This window comes from Cyprinus carpio, chromosome A14, assembly GCF_018340385.1.
Source record: "Cyprinus carpio isolate SPL01 chromosome A14, ASM1834038v1, whole genome shotgun sequence".
Classification (NCBI taxonomy): Eukaryota; Metazoa; Chordata; class Actinopteri; order Cypriniformes; family Cyprinidae; genus Cyprinus; species Cyprinus carpio.
This window is the reverse complement of record NC_056585.1, coordinates 7,434,419-7,458,002: the sequence shown is the minus strand read 5'-3', so window position 1 is coordinate 7,458,002 and position 23,584 is coordinate 7,434,419. Positions and strand designations below refer to the sequence as shown.

The 23,584-nt window shown below is 36.7% G+C and overlaps 1 protein-coding gene across 4 annotated transcripts in view; it reads right to left on the bottom strand.

Annotated features, from left to right (window-relative positions):
- The window catches only part of nlgn3a (neuroligin 3a), a 185,429-nt gene that overhangs the window by 100,230 nt on the left and 61,615 nt on the right, over nt 1-23,584 (bottom strand). For 3 of the 4 annotated variants that reach the window (XM_042769820.1, XM_042769822.1, XM_042769824.1), the window contains 2 exons: nt 21,836-21,895; nt 13,638-13,787 (listed from right to left, as the gene is read on the bottom strand). In XM_042769820.1, the coding sequence (XP_042625754.1) occupies nt 13,638-13,787; nt 21,836-21,895 (210 nt within the window). The remainder of the gene's footprint in view (nt 1-13,637; nt 13,788-21,835; nt 21,896-23,584) is intronic. The other variant, XM_042769823.1, reaches the window with a different exon arrangement.

Sequence of the window (23,584 nt, the reverse complement as noted above, 5' to 3'; positions counted from 1 at the left end):
AATTTAACGCCCATGGACTTTATTACATTGGTTCTTGTACATATCATGGCAATATCTTTGAGCTCTTTTATCACAGGCATCCCTTTCCTTGAGCTCCTTGTTTCACAGGGACTCAGATCTAAGCACTCCACATCGCAAGTACAGCTGTACCAGGTGAGCTACCGAGCAGGTTTACTACATCAGAAAAGTCATACACATCGAGATAATTAAGTGAGTAAAACTTCAAAATGTACTAGATTACAAGTCATGCACTATGGTGAAAGTGTTTTGAGATCATAACATAGTATAGTGCAAGGAACCATGCAAAAATCTTTATGCAAAAGTCTTTATTAATTGATAATTTCCCCTCTAATCAAAATTTGTGTGAATAGAATAAAAGTTGCAGTAAATTGTGTCAAGGTATATTTTGGAGTTTTGCAAATATGTAGGTAGAGTAAGGTTTTTTTTTTTTTCTTTATAAGCCTACACTGACGAGAAATAGAAAAACAAGGGAACTTGTGTCATTGCGTTTACAGTTTGGGAAGAATCAAACTATGCATGTTTTACTTATAGTCACCACACCAGGCTCAGTTTAATGGAAGCATTTTAACTTTAAAATGACACACTTCACCTTTTAGCGACACTATTATCTTCCTAAACAGCTGTCCTTCTGTTTAGATTCACCAGCTTTCAGAGCATTTGCACCGTAATGCTGATTGAAATGCTGTGTGTGCTCATTACCATTGGGCCAGTCAAAAACTGAGGGACATGTGTATAGGCTAGTAAACAGAGGTCACATCAGATGAAAAAACATCATTTAACATATAACTTAAATGGTTTGAACATTAAGCAGTGATGGACAGCAATGCTTTGTGATATAACCTTTTGACAGCATTCCAGTAAGAGAGCTCAATAATCTTTACACTTCAAATAGCACACACACTGAGGGGTTAATGGAGAAGGTCATGGCAACAGCATGCAGTCACGCATAAGAAAGCATGTGGTCACGAAGCGCATGGCACAAAGCCAATACATGAGCACCGCCCAATACATTAGCAGTTCGCATTAACATTTTTTTTTCACAGTACCACGATCTCACAGTTATTTCTTCATACTACTGCTTTATTGAAAACATAAACAAAACAAAGGGTTACCAGCAGCCTGTATGCATGGGATGTTGGTGTGTTTGTTTCCTCACTAGGTTTCTAAACTGGATTAACCTTGTCAAGCATGACACATGAAATAATACTCTTCTTTTTTGTTCACACTTTATTTTAAGTCCAGTTTTCAATATTAACTAACTATTAACTATGACTTTTGCCTCAGTAAACTCCTAATTTGCTGCTTATTAATAATAATTAGACAAAATATTGAAAAAAAAAGAAGAGTTATGTGTCTTTTGTTGAGTATCCTATTTGATACTTCAGGCTTATTGGCTCATTTAGTATGATAAAGGAGAGTAAGGATTTAATTCAGATGCCCAAAGTAAGCAGAAATATGCAACTTGGTGCAGATGTGGATATTTATATGGCCAAAAAGAAAGATAAAACATAAAATGCAATGCAACACAATGATGATTGAAAGACACAAATAAACGTTCCTCAAAAGCTTGTTGCATCACATTTTGTACACACATTTAAACTTTATTTTTTTTATTAGTTATTTTTTTCTTTCAAAACTGCCACAAATGGCTGCAAAACATTCTTCATGCTGCCGTTACACTCTCACTACTTTTGCTTTCTTAAAAAGTATGGACTATCAATCAGACAACAGACGGCGTGTAGAAGACTGTGTACAACAGCCTTTTGTGTACAACGTTTTGATCATGGTGATAATTTAGAGGCTTTCGGAATTTGTGTATCAAATATGATACAGTATAGGGTTTAATAAACTATTTAAATTATGATAAGCTTGTAGCTTTGCATGGTTTTGAAGGTCAACAGGCTAGCAACATCAAACTAGCATTGGCCCTGGCTGATCTTTTTAGCAGCATATCCATAGAATTATTGATAAATGTCATTAATTGATTATAAATGCTAAATAAAATAATAATATGATAATGCTTCCAATCGAAGATGTGGATACACCCATTACCTAAGCAAGAAGATTGCAGGATCAGAGGTAGCCAAGCTATTTATGCAAAGGTGGTGTGGTATTCAAAGCGTGACTCGCCGGGAGGGAAATCATTTGACAGGCACTTTCTCAGAGAGAATGTCACAGAACACCTGAAGCTACTGTAGTCAAACACCGCACTCTAATTCATTAACACACACTAGCCTTATTTTCTCCCGAGGGAGTTAGTGTATGTATTGTGTAAACCCTAACCCATGATAATATTTACACTCTGCAATGGGGTTTTCACTTCTCGTGTGTTCTCAACATAAGGAGGAACCACATCATATAGCTCTTTCCCAAAATCTAGACAGCTCACTCAGTGTCTACTACCTGTGCAGGCAATTCAATTCTAGGGAGCATCCTAACAGCTATTCAGCATCATAAGTGAATAACTTGACAACTGTTACTCACACAAATAACTCTCCTCATGCGAAGCGCACAATAGACTCTGCTTAGTGCATTTCTTTCATCTCTGTCTACTGTCTTGGATTCATTTTTTTTAAGTACTTAAAATGTATCGATAAGGGATTATAACACTAATTTTATGATCCTCCACTACAGCAACATATTAAAATACAAAGCATAACTGAAATTAGGTACCTTAGTTTTGCCTCTGTCTTGTTTCTCCTTGCATGGAGAGTGAAAACTGGCTCATCTTACCTGACTCAATCCTTCGGAAAAAAATCTAGACAACTTCATTTTTGCAAGCTGACACTAAGTAGTAAGCCTTTAAAAAGCAAGGGCAGTGGTCTCTGGTTTTGTAGTCAATGCTTTGAAAAGGCTTGGTGAAATCAGTCTGGAGCACAGGGCAATAGTGGCACCAGCAAAAAAATAGCCATAATTCTGCTGAAAATACTGACTTGTGTTCCAGACATATATGGGGTAACCCTTTAAAACAATGCTCCCTCATTAATAGGTAACTATGCAGGAAGGACTACACCATCAACATTTCAGTAACTAAAAACTAATATGGAATTAAGATTAACAAACCTGTAAGCAATAGTGAGTTTAGGACAGAGATAGTTATTTTTTAAGTAATCAGTGTATGCTGAATGAGATCAGACAGTTTCACTACTGACTAGAACTATTAAAGGGGTCATAACATGAGAAACCACATTCCCCTTGATCTTTTGACATAGAAGAGGTCTTTGTATGCTTAATACATATACAAGTTTCATAACTTACAATGTCCTCAGCATCAATAAAATAGCATTTATGTAATAACCCTCTGAAAACAGTGACAAGGTGACGTCAAACTGTAAGTTATGTATTTCATGTAAAAGCTATTTTTAAAATGGTAATGATAGTAATGGATTTTAGCCAATCATAAAAGTGGGCGGGTCCACTGACCTCTTAAAGGGAAAACACCCCAAAACAAACTGTTTCAGTCAGAGAATGAGAAACAGGATGGAAAAAGTCACAAATCACTAAATTTAGAATGATTTTCATCCAAAAAACGTCAATAATATTATAATTAGACCTCAGGGAACATAATAAAATAATAATAATAATAATAATAATAATAATAATAATAATAATAATAATAATAATAATAAAATAAAACATCATGACCCCTTTAACTAACTATGACAAATTATAAATAATTCTTTATTAAGTATTTATCAATTTATTATCATAGCATGCATAACTAAAACATTTTTCATTTTAAAATAATGGTTTAAATCACCAGTAGATTCTGAAGAGTTGAAGAATTGTTATTATTATTTATGTTTAGATCATTTCTGTGAGGTACACTGACTTGTAATGATATTCTAACAGACAACGTTGTTATTTGGAGGATGCAATTTTGTGGTTAAAAACACAATAAAGATGCTGTTCAACTTTACCAAGGATATTAAGGTCCATATTGTTGTGGACAAGAAAATTGTTCTTTATATTCAGATTATAAAGAGTCTGTGCTCCCTGGGCTGTTCCTAATGTCACCAACAGTATGACTGTTTCCTAAAATGGCTGTTTGACCAATTTAAAAGAAACACAGAAAAAGCATTAAATAAGCAATGGTTAGTTGTTTATTGTGGTACTGTATATACCGTTCATTAATTCATTTCCACAACAAAAGAGGCACAAGCTTCTCAGAAAAACCCACTAGGTCTAGCTCATGTTTTAGACGTATGTTATTTAATAATTTAGTGGCAGTTGGTCATAGTTAGTAATTCTTAATGAAACAAATCTTATTCACAATAAAATCTCTATTAATTACTGATTATTTCATCTTCGTTCCATATAATTTAAAAGCAGTAGCTGAAGTGTTAATGTATTTCTCCTCATTTGTTCATTTGTCCTGCATTACGTCCTGCAGAGTTAGCTATTAATGATGGACAATTATTCTAGTGTTACCAGATAATGCACTTATTAAATCAGACATTTGGCATTATCATTATCACTAATAAATATTCCTCCAAATCTTTATTAGACATTGCACTACTATAAATGCTATTATTAATTAAACATGTCTAACTCTCGAGACCATTCACTCTAACACTTCAGGCTAAACGGAAAGAAGTTGTTGGATCTATAAGATGGACAAACTAGGTTTCCCTCACATTTCAGAAGTAAACAGTGCAGATTCGGAAAGGGTAAGAACTGAAATATTGTACTGAATTACTAAGTGACAATATCTGCAATTCTTTCTCCCTTTATTTGAATATAAAATTAGTTTTAAGCCGGCCCACAAAGAAATGTCTCAGTGCTTTCTATTGTCAGTCCATCCCTGCTGTCATTCAGAAAATTCCCCTGTGCCTTGTGTGCTTGTTTATTAAACATTTTAGCTAATCTGATTATGCTTTCAGTTAAGACTGCAGTATACATTTTACCAAGTTTAAATCCATTCTGAAAAATTCCACAGATTTTCCCTCAAATATAAATAAAGTCTGCAGATTACAGTACGTCTGGGCCCGGCCTCCCGATGGCAGTGTGCCTGCGATGCCTTTAAATCCTGTTTAGGTGGGTTTGGAACCAAGCTCTTCTGTACACTGCTGTATTACAGCATGGTATATTACTGTAAAGATGACAAGTCTCGACACCTCTCATGTCACACAAGTTCCAGATGAAATAAATTTTCCCAATGCCTCGGAAAGATTTCCTACTATAAAATCAGATACCTCCATAAAACCTTCCATACCAAATCTTCACAAAACCGTTTCCTGGATCTAATCCTGCATGAATGATGTAGGATTTCACACTAAGTTCAGTCTTCAAATACCGGTTCTCCAGTTCATCCATTCGGATATTCCTCCCACTCTACGTGCGAGCGGTGTTGGTTTCTCTGAATTAACTTTGCCTCTAAAGCAACACTTTGGAAATTCAAACATCCTGTGACCAATTCTGACAGGCTTTTCATTCACAAGAGACACACATGCCCCACATGTAAATAATTACACCTACTCTGCAAAGGTTTTTTTCTTTTTTTTTTTTTTTCTGCGCTTTTGAGTTTCTCTTTTGTCGACTCACACAAAGTGAGTGGATACGTCGCCCACGTCCACTCTCATGGCTCCCAACTTCACACCTCTCTGCCGGTCCTCCACACCCACCTTCCTCATTTCAGCCGACACAATGTGGAGAATATTGCCTCCCACATGCGTTAAGACAGCTGGCCTTGGTTCCTTCACTGGCCAAAGCATGATTAATCACTTGACAAGACGAGTAGCACGAATTGGCTGGAGAGCCAATGTAAGTCTCTCAAGACAGATCATTTCTGACCCAAACACACCTGATGATGGACAAGCCCTCCCTCAATGTGGAAGACAAATGAGCTGATCAGGGCACAGTCTGGCTGAAATAAAGGAAGAAAAAGTTATGCCACATCGTGAGTGTCAAGTCAAAAGAAGTTATGGATCGCCAGTGATATCAGCAACAGGCTGTAAACAAGAAGCCTGATACATGGAGAACTGAAAACTCATTTTAAAAAGACATTTATACCCATATTTGCCTCCAGCTGACCTGCTCTGCTCTAGATGGGGTCGTAAACAAAGATCAATATGCCTTTCCAACCCAAGGCTCATGTGCCTCTACCTAAAAAACATACCTGTACATACAATTCACTGCTGTTTCCAGCTGAAATGAACACTAGTGGCAGTAAAAACCAACAACCAACATTCTTTTTTTTTCTTTTCTTAATACAAACCATGATTACAGGGGCATATTTTTGATTAATAAGGACTTATTTCTGTGCAATTTCTTGCATAATACTATGTTATGAGGCCCCCCCCCCCCAAAAAAAAAATATGAATATAAAAACACAACAATATGCCTTAATCGCAACTTATTAGGTGATATTTTTGTTTACACTCAGTTAAAACATGTTTACTGTAGTGGTAACCATTGGAATCTACAAATACTATAGTTGAAGTATGGTCACTTTAATAAAATCATTGTTCATTTTCATAAGGGTCTATCAGTGACAGGTTGTTGTGGTAACACTTTATTTTAGGGTCTCTTAACTACTTGCTTATTGGCATGCATATTACTAGAATATAAGTCATTTATTAGTACTAATTAAGCACATATTAATGCCTTATTCTACTCTACATTACATTATTTTGCATCCCTTATCCTATCCCTAAACTTAACAACTACCTTAATAACAACTAATAAGCAGCAAATTGGGAATTTATTAAGGGAAAAGTCATAGTTAATAGTGAATAAGTGTTCCCTATTCTAAAGTGTTACAGCTGTTGCATGTATAAAATGCAAACTTTTTATTCTGACAGTGTATGATTTATACTAACATTACAGAATAGAACATGATTGATATGAACTTTAAATGTTCAATTTAAATGAATGTAAATGCACAAACTATGTACGCTACAATTTCAGGTTATTTATTGTGAAATAACTCAAACATATATGTTTTTTTTTTTTTTTTTATTTTTTTTTTTCTGTCCTCTGATCAGCATTGTTCTGGGCTGTTGTTTCCAAAAGCATCAATGCTTTCTTATGAGACTTTTGGAAAAAGCAGCCCTGTTTGAATGCAGTGTTAGAAGTGAGTGAGCGCACTCTGTGCTTGATTGCTTCTGTCTTGCAACATTTGCATGTGTTCAGATGAGCAGGAAAATAGTTCTATCCAATTATTCACTAACATAGGTTATTCGTCCAATTCAATACATTTTGTTGGCATTATTAGTTTTTTGTTATATAAACAAAATCACTGGTAAACAAAACACCTTAGTATTGACATTTTTTTCTATATTTGAGTATCAATACTTTCAATACTCGCATCAGTATAGATATATCGATACTTCAGGATCCATACGCTCTTCCCTAACTGGAGCTGAATATTTGAAGTTTGCATCACTTGTCCTGTTACTTCCCTGTGAAGCTGCTTTGAAACAATCTTTGTATAAAGCATTATGTAAATACAGATGTCTTGACTTAACTTGCAAGTGTCACAAAGAAGCAGCGTAATATCATTTTTACAAAAATATTACCACAGGTACATTTTTATTTTATTTTTTCAATGAAGCTGGTGTGTGCCTTTGGGTTGTAACATACAGTAATTGCTTCATACCAAACTCAAGATTGTTCGCTATGGTTGTTGGGACACATTCCCCAGCCAATAGACCTGCTCTAAGACAGATGAACTTAATGCCCTGACTAGAGGAAGGGAATTCTTCACCCAGTAGCCATTTATACTATAAGACAAGATCCAGGTCTAAAAAAAGATACTCCAAGATTTAGAGGTCAGCAAAATGTCACCACATGTGTGATGGATGCAAGGTTTGGCCAAGAGGCAGAAATTCTTGGCCCCAATCCATCAATGAATATCTCTCTTTAAGAAAAAACAACCTGAGGAGCACATCACTTAGAGTTCCCTGTCATTAGAAGTTTCTATTCGCCCTGAAACAACGTGTCACTTTCTACCCAAAGACATAAGTGAAACAAATAAAGGCTATGCACCTTGGCTTGTATGGTTGTACAGTGTTTTTATTATAAAAGAAAAGAAAACAGAAGCTCTGTTATAAAACCTATTGAGCTTCCCGGGCAGCATTTCAAGGCACCATAGATGTACTCCCTTTGCTAAGGCCTGTAGAAATGTTAATGTAAAAGAACCTTGTTTTAGTCAAATGTTGCATGCAAAATGCAAATCTCAAACTCTAGCCTATAGGACTCAATTCGAGTCTCCAGTCCTTTATGAGAAACACACACACACACAAAATAAATAAAATAATTCAGTCTCCTCCACTGACCAGTTTGTAATACGTTAAATAAAACATAGACAGAGATCTTAATATAAAAGTGATCTGGTAAACATATACTGTACATCATGACATCTTGCATATGTGCAAGGTATTTTTAAATCTGACTGAGTAAATAATAATCAGATTTAAATAATTATGTGCTTAGATTTTTCTGACTTATTTGATTATTTCAGGTCCCTTTCTAATCCTATTGAAATTTCATTCAGTTTAATTGAGGTGTTTGCATGGCAGCTTTTAAATACAATTACTAACAGTTTATTTGGGTGCATGTAAAAGCACCTAATCTGAACAGATACAAAAGGTTCTAGTTGGTTATGAACTAGCATTTTGCCTGTAAGCGAGACACCTGAGGTACAGTAGCACTAGAGAAACTTCCTCCTATAAATTGTTCTGAATAAAAGCATCTGGTAAATATCTACTTCTATAAACTGTACGTATTTGTTTTGATAACTATTCAAATAAAACAAACACAAAACAACTATACAAACAAAACTATATGTCTTGTGTGAAAACAAGTACAAAACAACTTTAGTGACAAGCCAGAGCTCTAAAAAAAGTTGGTGGCTTGTTTGATTGAAGGACTGTCTTGTGACACGGTCTGTCTCGCTTGAACTGTTGACAAATCTCTCAATTGTGGAAAACTAGGCCAGGAAAAACCCAAATGTCACAGCATTCAAATGACACTTTGACAGCAGCCATCATACTGAAGATCAATCCTTCACACCCAGAGGTCAGGTTTGGATAAAGAGTCTGTGGTTTTTACTGAGGTTTCTGTGTGATTTGGTTCACCCACAAAGGCCAAGAGGCATGAGCGCTGGAACCGGCAGGCCCTGGAGGTAAATCAGAACCGCCTGAGGAAAACCAGAGGCTCCTGGGAACGTTGGTGCACAAAGTTCCAAACAACCTTGATGATTCTGTTGTCTGCGTTCACAAACTTATGAAAAGACATTTGATGCATTTGGGAAAAGTTTTCAGACTGCAGACTGTGTGAGAGAACTTGAAGACCTCATCATTTGCTACTGGGCAGCTGATGCATTAATAGGCCAAACATTTGCAGAATTTCATCTTCGATTTATTTCAGCCTTTGGGCGTTTCAGTTTTTAATTTTTTCCTATAAATTGATTTCAGAGTATGTTTTTTTCCCCCTCAGATTCATTCTCATTTGATTAGAACAACTCTAATTTCTTTCCATGTTATTTTATAATTTAATCGGGTGCCTGTCTCTCTGAGCACATGGCCTTTGTTTCACTGAAAAATGGCTTCTGAATTTCTCCCCTCATCACTCTTGCATTTCAGCACACATGAATAAAACATTTTCCACAATTGTAATCTTATCGCTTTGCTTGAAAAATTAGTCTGAATGCACAACACTTTCTGTTAGAGAGAGAGAGAGAGAGAGAGAGAGAGAGAGAGAGATGTATATTTGGGCTCAGTAAGATTTCTTTTTGAAAGATATTAGTACTTTTATTCAGCAGGAGTGCATTAAATTGATCAAAAGTGACAGTGAAGACTTTTGCTTAGTTACAACCAATTTATTTTTCAAAGAAAAGCTGCTCGTTTAAACTTTCTTTTCATCAAAGAATCCTGAAAAAAAAAAAAAAAAAACTGTATCATGGTTTCCACAAAACATTTATTTATTCATTCATTCATTTATTTATTTGCATGTATTTGATTTTTTTTTTTTTTTTTGGTACATAGTACCAAAATACTGAATAGAAATAACATGTTTTATTTATTTTAATAAATAATTAAATGCTTTGCCTACTAATCTGAATATTTGGGTGGAGTTTATATTGCTCTCGTACTTTGTGCCTGAGGTGGGGAAAGAAATGTTCAGAGCTCAGCAATAAGCATTTAAAATAAAATGATTTTTTTTAAATCCTGACACATTCAGGCACAAATTGCACCATTTACTGATAAAGAACCAGCCACTTTTGCTGTAGCATTTCCCTCTTTTGACCTAGATGAAACATATATTTGCCAGGGGATTTTGGAACAGCCTTTGAGGAAGTCATACTGTATGAAAAATAATTTCACATCACAGCAGAACATGCAACATTTTACTCTGAATGCTAAGAAGGTTTCACAGAATCTAATCGGAAACCATTTGCAGTAATACACAGTTGTCAGTGACATGGAAAATCTATGCACCAATTCCTAATATCATCTCACAAACAAAGAGCAGAAGACTGAATGGTTCATTTCTGAATTTGAGTTGCATTACAACTGTGCCAACCAGTCACAGAAGATCCATGCATGAAAATCATTTTTCTTGCGCCACATACACAATCTTCTTAATTAATTAATTAGACTCCTGTAACAGGGAACAAATGCATTCTTTTTGCTGCAGATGGAGTAGTTTTGTCTTACATGCCCAACCATACTGATGATGTTCATAGAAATGTCATTGGTCTAAAGTGAATTTGAGTCAGAAAGAAACACAAACATAATGGAACACAGTCAGACATTTATGTTGCCTTCAGCACATGAGCTCTGTGAAAAAAAAACAACAACAATTCTAAACCAGCCATGTACTGCTTTAAAATCATATCTATAGGCTGCAAAAGTAAATAAATTAAAATAACATTAACTTTATATTGTATTTGGTTTCTCAAACAAACAGAAATCTAAGTGATGGTAATTTATTCCATATTTTTCATAGCTCTGGTATTATTTCAAATCTTTTCTAAATCGCATTTGGCACCTGCTCCGCCAGCTTACCACGATAAAGGGCAAAGGTCCATTGATTTTTAAAAGAGAGGTGGCTATTGTTAATATTTAATGCATCTGGAAACAGTAATTAAGTCTTTCCCACAGGAAATGGAATTTGACATGCTCTGGAGAGCCAGTGAGTAATTGTATTTGTAAAGAGCAGTGATACAAGATACTCCCCCCTGACTAGGAGTCATTACACGCCATTAAAGGGTCCCGGCAAACCCGACCTAATCCACACGAGCGCACGCACACCAATCAATGCCAAACAAGACAGCATTTCTATAAACAAATTGTCTCTGGCCAAACTCTGTGTCTGATCAAATCTAAGTGCCACAATATTCACATATCCCATCAGTCACAAACAGCCAGACGCCCCATCCGCAGGACGCCAACAGCAGGAAAGACTCGCCGTGATCTGGCATTTGTAATTAAATATTAAACCAGTAATGAGTTCTCAGCCATCTACATGGTGTGGAGTTCACATGCAAAAGTCTCCAAATAGGGCCCCTGGAGAGACGGAGTCCACACTTAGAAGCAATAATTATCACATCCACAGGACAGGTGGAAACGCTGCAGTGAGATGATAAAACTCCAGCGAGACTTATTAAACAGGCTTCCAAATTTCCTGGCAGGATTCGTTCACATCGAGAGTGCTGTTTTCATTCTAGAGTGTTATTTTACGTGCTTCTCAAATAAGGCACATCCACGCATAAATGCATGAATTTTACATCAAATCCGTGTAACCTACATACAGCTGTGTTCATGGAGCATACATAAGTCAGAATAGCCACAAGGTAAATGAGGAATCTTTTACATTCTGTATAATTCTCTCCTTGTACCGTTAAGCTGTATAATTAAAAGGAAGCTCTCTCTCTCTCTCTCTCTGTTAATATCCTATTATTTATTTATTTTTCTTCCTTGAAAATGTTCAGTCTGCTCTGAATTTCGATTATATCTGCAGCAGCTATCACTATGCAAATGAAGGGGGTCCTGAGTTTTAATAAAAGGGAAACTACAAAGTTAACAGCACTGCCATCATTCCTGTAGAGACTATATCATTAGCAAAACACATTTTGTAATATATATGCCAAATATGACCTGTTTGAAAAAAAATAAAAAATAAAATAAATAATAATAATAATCAGGAAGTAACTGCGGCAAGTAATTGTTATATTTCACACTAATGTGGGTGGTATTAAATTTGATGGCATAAGTACAAGAAGAAGGTTTGTGTAAGATTAGCAACACATCATAAGGTTGTCAAGCCAAAGGCTGATGATATGAGTTACCCTTGTAGAGAGCGATACATCAAATGCAATGCCATTCTGATACACTGACTTGTAGATGCCCATCCATAGTTCACTGTTCCTCTTCTTCTCCAGGAACAGTTTCTTGTTCAAACATTTACTCCAATTAATCTAGTAGTGCCACCTGCCATTTTGTAGCATTTACTACTTTAGTCAACTGAGTGGAAGAGGAGCAGGTAACCTGAGCTGGTGTTATGGAATGGAGACGGGGACTAATTTGCATATTCATAAGTCTGCGTATACTAAATGAGGTAAGGGTTTAGAATTATATTCAAGCTATTTCGAGGCATCTAGAATTTTTTTCCACAGGAAAATGTTCAATTTATTTATGTTGATAATTAAAGATAATAAAGTAAGTATTCCAAAATGTCAGCAAGAAACTTGTGCAGACTCATATTCTACTCTCATGTTTGCAGTAACACTGGCATGTGCTTAATTCTGAACTCAGCAAAACAAATAGTTTTGAGCCACAATGAAATCTTTTGCAAAATGCTTGATATATAGAATTTAGCTGCTAGACTCTGCTTTGGATGGTGCCTAAAAATTACCTAAAAATGTTTCTCTCTCATTTTCACTTGTTTAGGACATATTCCACTCTACAGATGTTCAGATATATCTACAGCAGGAAACAGTATAGCAGAATCTCTACCTGTGGGCTTGCCACCAAAAGGTTGTAGGTTTGAACCCAGCAAGGAGTCACACATAAGCTCTTGATCAAGACATATCACTTCAAGTTACTCCAGAATGATTGCCGCTTTAATATATGCATACAGAATAAAGCATCTGCTAAATAAGCACTTAATTAAAGCTCCGTAGTGAAACAAACACATTTCTTTTTGGTTTATGGGATATATTTGGTTTCAGTATTCATTTATCGGCTTTAAAAACTCACTCTAAAATTTCATTTTTTGTGCTTATGTTTTAAATGAATGCATAACTGGATGAATTAACATTTTTCTGGACAGCTTTTAACAAGTAATAACACTGTGCAAGACAAAAAAAATAAAAAAATCACTGAACGCTGGCAAGAGTGTATACCATGCAGTGCTCTTAAATTCAGTTTCTCTTACCTCAACAGTTTACATTTATTGATTCAGCAAAAAGCATTCAAATTATCATTCAATATCATTCAGTATAATACAAGCAGATGCAAATAATCTTAAAAAAATGAACACAGAACCACAGGCACCCAGACACTAGCAAACATATTCTTGCAGTAGTCATTCTCTGATGAGTTATTAAATGCAATTTTTCCAGTATGATTGCTCTTGGAAAATGTTATATAACAAAGAAAAGTGCTTACCTAGGACGCCGACTCGAAAGTTGAGCGTGATAACGATGACGTTCCCGTAACTGGCCAGCACGCTTCCGTCAATCATGTTTCCTGTGCCCTCCATGTACGATCCTCCATGAATGTACACCATCACAGGCTTGGCTCCGGTATCTCGTATGTCTGCAAGAGTGGCCACCATTAAACTCTCACTCCCCCACTGCCCCATCAGAGCAAGATTCAACACAGCAATGTGTCTCACAGTCCTCCCAGATACCAGCCACCAGCTCAATTACAGTTTGAGATGCATCTCATATCAGCTGAGTCATTTGTCTCTCGTAATGAACAGTATGCGCAAAACAGATATGAACAGATGAAGCCATAAGGAAGGTCAGAACCTAACTGGCTATCGCAGGAGGCTCTAACATGCTTTAGTGGGCTAAATGATGAGATCATCTCAAATTTAATGGCCTTGTTAGACTTCACTGCTCCGGCATACAGCCACAGAAGGGTTTAAAACGAGCAGCAATTGGCGGGCCAAAAATTCTTATCTAAAAGGGGAGCACGCTGAAGAAATAGTTCAGGCAAAAATGGCCTTCATATTGTTCTGACCCCTATTGTTTTGCTTACATGATATGTAAAATTGTCATAGGCAAAAGTGAATGGTGCTTTATATCGCCAAGCTCCAAAAAGGACAAAAACAACCATAAAAGCAGTTCATTCAAATTTTCCACATGTTCTGAGGTCAAACCCAAATGTATGCCATTATTCACTAAAAATACTTTAGTTAAAAAATTGAGCAGAAGGTCACAGCAGGTTTGACATTATTGTTGACAGATATCCTGATGCCACCCACATTGATGAGAGCGACATTTAGATGAATTTGTAAATATGTGTTGCACGGCAAATATGACAGCGGTGAGAAAGCAGCAGTTAGGAAAGCATCTAATCATAGTGATGTTGTTGATGTGGATATGTTTGCACTTCACCAGTCTGGCATCAGCAAAAATTACACTGTGCAAGACACATTGCCACTACAGTACAGAATAGCTCATTTGACATTAAACTGAACATTGTATAAGCATTTGTTTTGGAAGAGATGTTCTCAGGAGTGTGCGTAAACATCACATACATTTGATTTTCCCAGGAAAATATGTCCCGAGTCCTTCACATAAAAATTAGTCTACATGCTTTCATAGGCAACCTAGGAAGTTGGGGAAGGTCTCGTTTTATAAGTTTCATTACAAGCTATTGACACATTGGGAATAAAAAAGAAAAAAAAAAGAAAAAAAAAAGTGATTAACACATGCTAATTCTTACATATAGCACATTTTTAAAAAATGAAGAACTACTTAAATGTCAGTCTGTTCCTCAAACAAAGCTTTTGTCTGACTTCAGAAGACACAAAATATTCTTCATACCTTTTATGGACTCATTTTTGGAGCTTGACAACACACCACCATTCACTTTCATAATAAGGAAAACAGAAGCTTGAACATTCTATCCAAGATCTCCTTTTGTGCTTCCCAGAAGAAAGACTGTAATACAGGTTTAGAAGAACATGCTTCCTATTTCTCTTAATGTTTTTATATAGACATTATTCAATCAACCATGATCAGTTTGTTATTTTCTGCTAATGACATAATATTAAACAGAAAAAATAGCACAAGCTGGGAAAATTGTCTCTCTACTGAGATGAAAGAGACAGAAGCCTTGAGAAGCGAGCACTGCTGGGCTACGACTCAAAATGCTGTATTGTATTGAGGGTTGCCATGGATACGGCAGATCAGAATTCAGAATCTTTGAGAATGGCTAATCGCAAACACCACTCCAGTGCATTTGCCCCCATTTGCATTCAAGCCCTCCTATTAAAGATGTGCCTATTTGCATGTATGCGGTCAAAGCAAATTACCGGCTCGCTTTTTCTCGCAAAAAAATCGCTGTGCCGTTGTCTGCGCTTAATGTCTACTTTACATTGCAACAACACATTTGTATGTTACGCTCCTGATCTGATGGAACAAGCGAGAACTGATTTGTATAGAATTTTTCCATTTCAGATCCGGCAGCTGAAACATTTACGGTTACTTTTAAAGATTCATCTGGTATCTGAGAGAAGTATGATAAGGCACTGCTTTGAAATGACAATTCTCTGTTAACACTTATTGTACGGAAGAAAGACAATGTATGGAGTGGGAAAAAAGAAGGCGAGAGAGAGAAAAATGCACACGACTTCCTGCACAAGGGATGCACAGGATGAGATATCGAATGAAAAAGATCAATTAGAAAAAAACAATACAAAGATTAGTCATGTCAGTGTTATCAGTAGCCTCTTTTGTTGATTCACATCATGTCGGAATAATGTGACATAAAAAAAAAAAAAAACAACAACCCACAATACTCTGCTAACTGATCTCTTCTCTACCAAATATTCATTTTAAATGTCAAAATCGTAATCCCATTAAAGACATCTTGAACACATAAGATTCCAAATTCATATCCTGAGGAAAAAGAAGAGAAATATTGATTAAAAGACATTGTAAAGACAATTGCATTTCACAAACACATCATGACCATGACATAAATGACCATGTACAGAAGGGGTGAAACAATAGAACATTAACTGAAATGTCAGCTTCATGAATGTACAGTACAAATATGTTCTTTGACATGTAAACATGACTTATTCGCTATGACACACAGACACACACACAAACTCACAAACAAATGCATATGTTTCATCTTCAAAAGCAGCGGGCGGCATGCATCTATTCCTTTATATAACCTCCATCAATCATCTCCAAGTGAACTAAAGAAGGTGAAGACCCCTGCTTCCATAAATGAAACAACACTTAACATCTCTGAGCGCACGATGGGTAGAACGACCTTCTTCACAAACTACTCTGCATCTCCATCAGAGTTGTGGTTAGAGTGTTAAAATATGGTGGATGTCAGACCTGGGTGGCAGTGCTCAGCATGTCTGTAAAGCTCAGGAGGAGGACGCGTTAAGCTATCTGTGAACCTCTCAAAATTCTCAACGGGCCACCTCTCAACGGCCTGTCACTCTAGAGGAACTGGACAGCGTGAGCACTGATAAGTGGCCTAGACTAGCACTGACGCTGTAAAACATGGAATCTGTCAAACATTCTTATTGTGAGCATTGTATGAGCTCCCGAGCTGAGGTTTTGACTTTAGACCCCACCGCTGAACTCATCACAGATAACATAAATGTTGAAGAACGACAGTTTCAGGTCAGACTGAATATTTCTGAAGCCAGCATGGCTCGGACTCTGCAGGAAACTGCATAATATACACATGGAGCCTTCAATGGGTATTTCTTGGGTACTGTTTTATGGACCTGCTATTCATTTTTGCAAAAAGTGCAGTAAGAGAGTAGGATAACTGGGGTGCAGGGTATGGTGAAACTGCAGTGCTTTAAATACAAGTTTTAATAACACATATTGGCCAAGGTGAAATGCAAAATGTTTGCATTTGGCAATTTATAGACTTTGATTTCAATGGCTCAACCTCAGTCCAGATAGGATGAGTGACCTTTGAAGAAGGTAAGTTCTTGAGACTGGGCTGCGGTGTTTGTGCATTAAATATGATGGTACTAAACCGAAACAGGTGGTTTGATGTACTCTTTGAAGCCCAGCTTCTAGTAGTGAATGAGGAGGAGGGAGAGACCAAGAGAGAGACAGAAAAGGGGGGAGGGTGTAGACAGTTTTGAAACTCACTGCACCACCAGCAGATTCCATATCAGACACTTCACACGCTACTAACCAAAAGCACTACCACACACACACCTGCAAAGAGTTTATAATTATGCAAAATGACCATACTCTCAAGAATTTGTGACAATTTCCTGAGACTGATGCCAAGGAATATAGACTTTTACAAATGTGAGTGCCAACTGCCTGTGCAAAACTTATCACCATACTGCTAAGGTGTCTGGGTGGTTGCTTAACCCCTTATCATTCCAGTAAAATTTGCCTAAATCACCTAAAACACACAGTGTACCATGGGCAGTACAGTGGAACGCTAACAGGCAAATAGTGCAGGTGAACTTTTAATGGTGTTCTGGTTTATTTAGCAGATAGAGTTCAGGACCCTCCCTGAGTGTGAAGACCTGTTCTCACCAGCACAAATGTTAGGCAAAAAATCTGGCCAGTTTTTCGCCAGCTTTATTTGCAGTGTGATGAAAAAAGAGATTAGATAATACCTCTCAAAAAATATATATATATATATATCTGCAGCATTGACCGTATGTAAATATTTGTGTCAGTCTGAACAGAGGCATTAACAACCATTCGCACCCAACATTCTGTTGCTAGCCACACTCATTGGAAATACATGCCTTTGCCAACAATTCTGCAAAACTACTCCTTGCACAATATTATGCTACTGTATGACTTGATGCTATGATGAGATTTAAAAAAAAAAACAATACTTTTCAGTTCCATCAGCAAATGTGTTTTTATATCACTTTTGCATTTGTTAACACTATCTAACACTAGGGTTGGGTTTGGTGTATGACTATGCTATTTTTCAACACAATAGAGCATTACATTTTTAGCGACACTGCCCAGACATCTGAATTCTAAACCACCACAATATGTACCTGAAGCAACATAATAAAAATGCAGCAATATGTGCTTGAACTAATTAAATAAAAACGTGGCCATGGTCACGTATTAAATGCGAGTTTACCACTACCCACATTAAAACTGCTGTGAAGAACACAGCAAGGTATGTAATATTGGTGTTGCAGAAAGATCGCCACAACCATGTATTTCCAATGAGCCTGGGTTTCTAGTTTTGGTGTGAACAGACCTTAAGTACGTTTCAGTTTTCAACCCTATGTACTGTCTTCCAGGTGACCATTGTAAGTTCAAACAAATAGCAAACCTTTCCTAAACAAGTAATTTGAGGTAGCACTCATGTTTGTAACACAAAAATGTGGGACAGGTAACACACCAAAGTCTAACATTAAGGAGTTCGTTCAAATCACTAGCCCACAAAGCAACTTTTATGCCACAAACGTTCCCAGTCTGTTCCTTCAACTATTGGCACAAAATTTTACAAAGAGGCATACATCCAATTTGGCCAATTTCTTATTTAAGCCATCCTATGTGATGGTAGGCACTGAACTCCGTTCTAGACTGGACACTGAGTGAAATCCTTCCTAACACCTAAGCAGGTGGAGCTGGCCTGCCCACTGGCACCATGGGAAGAGGGCTAGTGTCTGGAGGAGGGAAGGGTTCTTTTGTCTAATTAGGGCACATGGATAAGCGAGCCAAGCAATAGCTATGTGCATCTATTTGTCAACATTGGGAAAGACAACAGACACATGAGACATGGTATGTTTTCCAGTGAGCCAAACGCAGTATATCACTACTGCCATGCTCTACATAAAGAATTAGTTCCCTGTACCTAAATATATACCTACTTAATGTACCAGTACCATAACAGTATACCTCAGTGCAAACTGTACAGGTAGGTGTTATAGCTTTGTTTAGTAGCACCTGAGGTTGACTTAATTGCCAATGATGCTCTACACAATGATAGGCACTGCAATCTGTTTGTGCCAAATCTGATGACTGAAATAAGGACCACCAGCTGAGAAATGATTCCAACAGCTTGCTAGTTACATTATGTCATATGAGCCCAAACTATTTCAGAGGTAAAGACAGATGTCTGGGCTGAATCCCAAGTCACACTGTATTCATACTATAAAGTAAACCAGATTAGGACCGGTGCATCCCAAATTAAAGCACATTAAATAACACATAGATGTCATAATACTGACATATAAACTTGCATGCATTCCTATCTAGAAGTAGATAAATTGGGATTCAGCCAGAGTGAGCAGAAAGAGATGGAATGACTGGGATGTATTCACACAGTTGCCTTAATTTGTGCCTAAAGGCTCCTGGTTGATCTGGCAAAGGATTAAGTGTGTGGTGATGTCGTCTAGAATTGTTTGCCAAGTAAGAATGGCCTAGATTCACAGTGATACAGTATGTAGTCAGCAAAGATTAGAGGTTGTAAGGTGAACAATGTGCCATGCTCACTATTGCTATCTTTTGCAAATATGCAGTGGCAGCTCAATTCTAGTTTCTGTGTCCGAGTATTGTTGCTTTGACTTGCACGCCTTGTTAGACAAACGGGGCATACCGATATATTTTGCTCAAGTGGAATATCATTCCGGCACTGTTTGAGTGTCAAAACTAATTTGTCCCACTCTTATATTTGATAACATCAGTGGCGTTACCTGAAATGCTTTAACAAGGAAGTGAGGCTCAACTATTTACCAACCACAGCCTCCCAGTCTAGGCCGACTCATTTGCCACCTTTGCCTGCTTTGTATTCTTGTTTTCTTTTAATGTTCTGGCATGCTTCACAAGCCATGCTCCCTATTGTCACTGTTGACGCCATACCCCTTGGCCATTCAGAGTCAAGGAAAAATAGGCAGGCCATTGATGCAGGGTAATTGGCACCTCATGCAAAAACATGCCTTGAGCTAGAACATGGATATTTTGGTGGACTACATCTCAATCCAGAGCTGAATCCACGTCCCACTGGGACTGCTGTGTCCATAAATCCAACCTCCAGACCAAGAGGAAAAGCTTCTGGAAGGACATGCTGCTTGACTGCTGGAGCCTACTGGAATTTTCATAGAGAGCCACCACATTTGCACAAGTCAGAAATCGGATTGTCTGAACCAGCCAACTGCAACCGCTTTGGATTGGAAGACAAATCCTCCCAAGGGAAGCTTCCCTACATGTGGAGGGCTAAGACGTGTGCATTACAAGGCCTCTGCCTCTGTTGGTATTGAAGAAAGAATATCGATTAACACTGCTGATAATACCCCTGACTGAGTTGCTTCAAACTTGAGTTGTTTTGGTTCCCATTTCAGCCTTAGACACCACTTTAAAGTACAACAGTAGAATGGCAAATGTAAAGTGCCAGCTTTGATGCAGCACCTGAACACAATAAATGTGGCCAGCCAGACAAGAACTGAGATCAGCACTTGGTCTAAACCAACAAAGGCACAGTAGGGGTGTACAACTTGACCATAACCCCAGCACTGAACATGTCCCTCACCTATAAAATCTATTGTCAGTTTAGGAGCACAAAGGAACAACAATAACAGGATTTGAGTTTCTGGGGTTTAAGCCTTTCACAGTAACTGGGGAAGAATACTTTCCCTATTCTAATCTCGCCAGATATCCACCCTGAGCCCAGAATATCCCAAGATAAATGCTGAAATTGAACAATGCTCTTGCTGATTGGCAACTTCTCTCGCGCGCATGCTTTTTCCTCCTCCATTGCTAATCCTCTTACCACAACTTGTCAGCCTCTCTCTCCTCATCTAAATCCATTCGCCTGTTTTAAAAACTGTGTTGTGATATCCCATGCTTGCCTCATATGTGTCTCCACGTTGCTGAACACAGAGAGTGCTAGTCTTGCATGCTAGTAAAATATATACGGGAGCCAAATAACAACAAAAAGATTTTAATAACAACATCATGAATCATTTGCACTGTATTATGGCCTATGATCCAATTCTATACAGCTTTTACACAACTAAATGAGACTCAATAGAATGAGGCATCATGCATCAGCAATACAGTATATATATATATATATATATATATATATATATATATATATATATATATATATATATATATATATATATAGTATATATATATACAGATATATTAAATATTATTTTTTTAATATTAATAAACATGGCATCCACCAATCCACCAATACTACTGATGTCCCTATTAAATTTAACCAATAAAATGTAAAGAAAACAAACATACAATAGCATATTATTGGGCTTATGTTGTTCATTGTCATATAAATAGATTTCATCGGATTTTAAGCACTTTTTAGTTACTTTTGTAAGATAAATAATGCTGGTACTATGCCAAACGAGTTGAAAACCACTGCACAAATGAATACAATTCTAGCCTAAGGTATACCATATAAAACAGATGAAAAAAAAAAAAAAAAAAACGCTGCACCTACACAATTCACTCTCATTCTTAAAAATCTCCCTGACACGATAGTATTGAAGCATTTGAGACACAGTCATCCACCACACCCATACAAGGGACCATGAGGGAAGGTAAAAAGATGCACAAGGGAGGGCTGCAGTCAAAGTACAGAGGAAAAAATATCCAAGACATGCAAATGTCTTTCATCACCAAAGTGAATACCTTCATCTTCATCACCGTCGTTATCGGATAAATCCTCGCCCTGTTTTTTGGAATGGGTTCCTGTTAGTAAAGCAGGAAAAATACAGAGAAACACAGGCGAATTCAAAATAGTATGATCATCAAGACAGGAAATGGACTAAAAAAGCTATACATGAATTTAGCTATTCATGTGATTAATATTAGACAGTATTCATTAACTTACATGAAACTGGTCAATAACACAAATCATTTAAATGTATAAGATGATTGTTCATGTATACAGAATCAAGTTCACATAATGTGCATCAATTAGAACACAACCTAATAAGAGGTTAGAATTTGGCTGACATTAGATTAAATGGCGTAAACAATGACAGATCATTTAATGTACATGATAGCAGAATATTGAAATAAATTATCAGTTTGACCCTCTTATTAAGTCTGTTCTTTATATTACAAGTCATACATAGTTTAAAAAAAACAACAACTAAGTAGTACTTCAATACAATGAGTGCTGCAGAGTTGCATTAAAATAAATGACATACTTTTCAGAGGGTCAAGAGCTTAACACACTATAGATAAATAAAAAGCATTAACAAGATAAGCTACAATTTGTAATGATAGAGACATATTTATTATCAGCCTTTCTGTTTTAAATTGACTGAATATAGATTTGACTCTGCTGTTCAAAGCGCAATCATTTCAACATTAGCATTCATTTCAAATGAAGGCTACAGTTCCTCTACTATCATCACCAATGTCATCAACAGTGTTTGTGTGGTTGGAGAATCAGCACATTCTTTGATCAACATGTTTTGTTGGTCCTGGAACTGCATTTGTGTCAAACTATCACGGCCATTACCACAACCCTAACCCTTAATCTAACCCTAAATTCTGTCGTGTCAATTGAACTGCTGTTCCAGGAACTTGCCCTACTTGGCAAATCATTATTAACAGTGATTAATGATGTCTTACATCTCTTGGGAAATGATCAGAGAAGTGAGGCCAAACTTTTAAAGAGATTTTCACAAAACTCTTTTTTTTTTTTTTTTTAAGAAATGCAAAACTTCAGTGGTACAGCCTGCTTTATATGTGCATTGTAGTCCACTAGGTGTGTTGCTTCACAATATTAAGGTAAAGTAAAGCATTGTTTGAGAGAGGTGGCAGCTGTGATACCCGAGGCGAGAAAGCTCTGTCATTTCAAATGTCCTTTATAGTGCATCTGGATTTAATGGCATCATGTTGCAGTTCCCATAAACTCTATTATTTTTCATTGAGAGTATTCACAGTCCAAACGTTTCTGCATTAATGCATGGCAGATGTTAAACACATCAGTGAAAATCAAATTTTGAAATACTACAAATCAAATGCTAAACCCTTGGATTTATGAACCACTGACTACATCAATGAATGATGAATTTAATGAATTAAGGTTGTATTTGAAGTCATTTCTTATGCACAGGCAATTCATATTTTACATTTAAAAGTCAAATGCATTCATTTGATTTCTATAATTTAGCCCTAGGAATGGGAATTATCCGGATAATTGGGAATGGGATTTAATAATAATGCTTATCCTTAACGATTCCAAAAACAATGTCTCTAAATATTATTTTGGGATTATTTTTTATATCTAATTTATTTTCATATTTTTATTCAAATAGTCTAGTTAGTCACTAGACTAACCAAACTGATTACATTAGTTTGGTATGACAATTTCGCTAAAATAATTTTGGTCACACTTTATTTTGAGGTCGAATTCTCATTATT